The sequence below is a fragment of the Triticum urartu genome, chromosome 2 (assembly GCF_003073215.2).
Source record: "Triticum urartu cultivar G1812 chromosome 2, Tu2.1, whole genome shotgun sequence".
Taxonomy (NCBI): Eukaryota; Viridiplantae; Streptophyta; class Magnoliopsida; order Poales; family Poaceae; genus Triticum; species Triticum urartu.
In genome coordinates, this window is record NC_053023.1 from 104,851,751 (window position 1) to 104,856,644 (window position 4,894).

Consider the following 4,894-nt stretch of genomic DNA (forward strand, 5'->3'; position numbering starts at 1 on the left):
CGGTATGCCGCTCCGCTCTGCGGCGGAGTGACGAAGCGGAGTGACTCCGAACGGAGCCTTAATATATGAATGAGTTTGGGCATTTTCGAAAGAAAATAACACTCCAAGAAAAACAGTGGCACGTCATCCTGTCTCGCTAAACTCTGTTTGTCGTTGGCACTCGGGATCGCGGCGGAGCAATTCCCTTCCTTCTCCCCGGGACCGAGAGGATAACACCCACATGGCCACGAGCCTGCCCTGCACCCAGTCGACAAACACCCACCCACATTTCCGCTAGCGGCCCCACTATGGCCACCGCTCCATCCAAACGCCAGGTCCACGCGACGGATCACCATATCCACAACTCCATGGACAACCGCCTACACCTCCCGAACCGTACCCCGCCACGATTCCCCGTTTCTGCCCAGTCTCTTCCCGCCACTCGCCGCAACCGCAACCCCCATGCGCGTCCACGCCGCCCACCTCCTCGTACCCGCGCCTCCCACGCCCCGCCGCCATGCCACCCTCCGGTTCGCCGTCTCCGCCGCGGCGACATCGGTGAACGTGAACCAGGCCGACGCTGCTGGCAAGCAGGCCGTCATCGTCGGCGGCGGGCTCGCGGGCCTCGCGGCGGCCACGCACCTGGCCTCCCTCTCCGTGCCGTTCACGCTCCTGGAGGCCTCGGACCGCGTCGGCGGCCGCGTCGCCACCGACGAGGTCGACGGGTACCTGCTCGACCGGGGCTTCCAGATCTTCCTCACCGCGTACCCCGAGTGCCAGCGCCTCCTCGACTTCCAGGCGCTGCGCCTCCAGCCGTTCTTCCCCGGCGCGCTCGTCTACATCGGCGCCGGCGAGGGCGGGTCGCCGTTCCACATGCTCTCCGACCCGTTCCGCTTCCCCATCCGCTCCCTCTCTTCGGTCTTCTCCCCCGTCGGCACCCTCCCCGACAAGCTCCTCGTCGGCATCACCCGGCTCCGCGCGGCCGCCACCCCGGACGACGTCATCCTCTCCTCGCCGGAGACGACCACCGCGAGGCACCTGGAGAAGCTCGGGTTCTCGCCGTCCATCGTGGAGCGGTTCCTGCGGCCGTTCCTCGCGGGGATATTCTTCGACCCGGCGCTCGACACGTCGTCCCGCCTCTTCGAGCTCGTGTTCAAGCGCCTCGCCCTTGGTGACAACGCCCTGCCGGAGGCCGGGATCGGCGCCATCGCAGCGCAGCTCGCGGACCGCCTCCCCGCGGGCTCCGTTCGCCTCAACGCCCGCGTCGCCGCCATCGACCCGTCGTCCGGCGTGACGCTCGACACCGGCGAGACCGTGTCCGGCAAGCTCGGCGTCATCGTCGCAGTCGAGCAGCCGGAAGCAGAGAAGCTCCTGCCGCAGCTACCTGCGAGACCCAAGAACAAGAAGGCGGCCGAGAGGAGCACCGTGTGCCTCTACTTCTCCGCGGACCGCGCCGCGGTGCAAGAACCCGTGCTGCTCCTCAACGGGTCGGGCAAGGGGATCGTGAACAACATGTTCTTCGCGACCAACGTGGCGCCGTCGTACGCACCGGCGGGGAAGGTGCTGGTGTCCGTGTCGCTCGTGGGCTCCTTCGCCGACCGGGAGGACGCGGAGCTGGCCGGCGAGGCTGTCCGGGAGCTCGGCGGGTGGTTCGGGGCGGGGGAGGTGGCGTCGTGGGCGCACCTGAGGACGTACCGCATCGGCTTCGCGCAGCCGGACCAGACGCCGCCCACGGAGCCAGCGGGGCGGGACCCCAGGGCCGGCGACGGCGTGTACGTGTGCGGCGACCACTGGTGCTCCGCCACGTTCGACGGCGCGATGGTGTCTGGGAGGAGGGCGGCCGAGGCCCTGGCCAAGGATGGGGGGCTGTCCCAATCCTTGAGCTGAGGAAAAGGGCTTCTGTGCGCGAGGATTCCGTTGTTCTTACTGTTCGAGTGGCAAGGCAAAATGCACGTCCGAGCACATCTCTGGTTTGTGTAAATTTTAGTTCGAACGGAAATATTTTTTGTCACAAAACGCGTCTCAATATGGTTGGGTTGGGTACTTATTTCTATGACAAAAAAAATGAGCTTTTCACCCTAGACGGGATGACAGCGCATCTGCACGAGGTTACTTGGGCGTTTCATGGCGTAAAAAATCGTGATAGAAGTAAAAGCGAGAAATTTTTGAGGATTTCTCCGCATCACATGATATGCGGTGGGGTGGTCGAGAAAGGTGGTTTGCGTGTTTTCTCGTACTAGTCAATGTGTATGTGCAATGCACGTTAATTTGAAAGTATATTAAGTGCACGCGGATATTAAATAGGATATTATTTGTATATAATTATTATTATATTTGGCATGAAATTAACTATACACTAAACATGTTGAGCGTTCAACATTAAAGCAGTTTAGGTCGTTGGATTGACATGATTTGATGACCGAGATTAATTGGATTTGCCCTTTTGGGTTTTTCATTGCCCTGGACAAGTATATGGAGTTTAAGGGATCATTTGCAGTCTGGTCAGTATATGGATATTTTATTAAGTGAAGAAGTTTGGCACTCTGAGTAAGCACTCGATTCCTTGTTAGGTCCTGCTAGATTGATCTTTAAGGGATCATTTTAGTCTGTTCTCCGACCAAACACATTACAAACGGGTAGGAAATGATTCTTTTCTGATCCACCTTGATCTTCTTTCGGATCCATTCCTAATTCTCTACTTCTAATGTATGACTTGGTAGCCTCGTCTCCATGTTTTTTTTCGTCAGGTTTTTTTGTCTCGCCTCTCATTGGTTTTTATCTCTTTATTTACAAAAAATCTGGAGCCCATACATAGTTTATTCGCTCGACCCTCTCGGATGACCTCTCGCTCACACCGATTTCTTCCCGACTTTCAAAAAAAAGTATGTCAAGCATCAACCACATCGATTTGTATCCAAAGAAAGCACACCTTTCAGATCTGGTTTTTATTACCGATTTTTCTTGCCATACGATAGGAGGCTATATCCCACCTAATCAATATCTTCCTACAAAAATTTCTTGCGCCCATACATCGATTCCAGAAATCTCGGATATCACTTGTTTTATTGATCTGATTCTGAAGCCCTCCTCTTTCTTGCGGCCGAGAGGTGCCATACTTAACGCAGGTGATGGCAAAGTATCTCAAGTTTGCATGCCAATGATATTTATCGGACTCGAAAGACGATGCATCCATTCAAATTGGGTATCGCTTCTACATGGCATTTGGTGTGACCTGCCAAATATCTCTCAGGCATAACTGATTATCTATATCTATACCTAATATTAAAAGACGCAAGCTTTCATAGTTCTCCATTCGTTATCACTTTATATCCGTTAATTTTATGTTAACTACAAAGATTGACGGCTGAGATTTAAAAGGAGGAAAAGGCTTTTTTAGTCAAAAGAAATGAGATATTCCTTTATGTTCGCTCAGTGCCCCGATTCGTTTGTACGTCTCCTCTTCCAAGTGCACGCTGAATTGGGCTGGGCCTCCGGTGGGCCTGCAAAAAAGTGTAGGCTCCTTTTTTTCCTATATCACCCAGAAACAAAAACCAAATACAACTCGATCAAAGATCGATGCTCGCACGTTCGCCATCAGAAACCTCCCCCATCATATAATTGCTCTCCTCTTCTTCCCCAAACAAAGTTAGTCCATCGGTTTGCTACCAATCTCGAGTTCTTGACATTCCTATCGATCAAAAACCAGGTCCCCCACACCCGATCAATTCTGGAACGCCCTGAAGGAGTCAAGGTCTGGGAATCACCCTCGAGGACGGGCTCGCATATGTCTGCGCCTGGCCTTCCCGTGCCTGACACCATCGGCAAGCTGTTTCACGCGTCATACCTCTGGAACAAGATCACCTCGATCCGACCACACGCGTCTGTCTCGAGTAGCCGGACACTATGTAGATGATACTGTTGGGGAACGTAGTAATTTCAAAAAAAATCCTACACACACGCAAGATCATGGTGATGCATAGCAATGAGAGGGAAGAGTATCGTCCACGTACCCTCGTAGACCGTAAGCGTTATGAGAATGCGGTTGATGTAGTCGTACGTCTTCACGATCCGACCGATCCAAGTACCGAACGTACGACACCTCCGAGTTCAGCACACGTTCAGTTCGATGACGTCCCACAAACTCCGATCCAGCAGAGCTTCACGGGAGAGTTCCGTCAGCACGACGGCGTGATGACGGTGATGATGTTGCTACCGACGCAGGGCTTCACCTAAGCACTGCTACGATATGATCGAGGTGGATTATGGTGGAGGTAGGGCACCGCACACGGTTTGGAACAATCAACTTGTGTATTCTAGGGTACCCCCTGCCCCCGTATATAAAGAAGCAAGGGGGGGAGGCCGGCCGGCCCTTGCAGGGCGCGCCAGGAGGAGGAGTCCTCCTCCTATTAGGAGTAGAACTCCCCTTTCCTACTCCTACTAGAAGGGGGAAAGGAAGGAGGAGAGGGAGAAGGAAGGAGAAGGAGGAAAGGAGGAAAGGGGGGCCGGCCCCCTAGTCCAATTTGGTTTGGGCTAGGGGGGCCGTGCGCCCTGCCTCCTCTCTTCCACCACTTGGCCCATGAGGCCCAATACTTCTTCCCTGTATTCCTGTAACTCCCCGGTACTCTGAAAAATACCCGAATCACTCGGAACCTTTACGATGTCCGAATATAGTCATCCAATATATCGATCTTTACGTCTCGACCATTTCGAGACTCCTTGTCATGTCCTCGATCTCATCCAGGACTCCGAACTACCTTCGGTACATCAAATCACATAAACTCATAATACCGACCGTCACCGAACGTTAAGCATGCGGACCCTACGGGTTCGAGAACTATGTAGACATGACCGAGACACGTCTCCGGTCAATAACCAATAGCAGAACCTGGATGTTCATATTGGCTCCTACATATTC

The 4,894-nt window shown here is 54.2% G+C and overlaps 1 protein-coding gene across 1 annotated transcript; it reads left to right on the forward strand.

Moving 5' to 3' along the window:
* The first annotated feature begins 203 nt into the window (after window positions 1-203).
* Window positions 204-2,062, forward strand: LOC125536157 (15-cis-phytoene desaturase, chloroplastic/chromoplastic). Its single transcript, XM_048699306.1, has one exon. It carries the CDS (start codon window positions 442-444, stop codon window positions 1,864-1,866), a length of 1,425 nt encoding a protein of 474 aa, XP_048555263.1. The 5' UTR covers window positions 204-441; the 3' UTR covers window positions 1,867-2,062.
* Window positions 2,063-4,894: the final 2,832 nt, after the last annotated feature.

Excerpts from the sequence above, each read along its gene's own strand:
- LOC125536157 (XM_048699306.1), top strand. The coding sequence starts at position 442 with ATGCGCGTCCACGCCGCCCACCTCCTCGTACCCGCGCCTCCCACGCCC.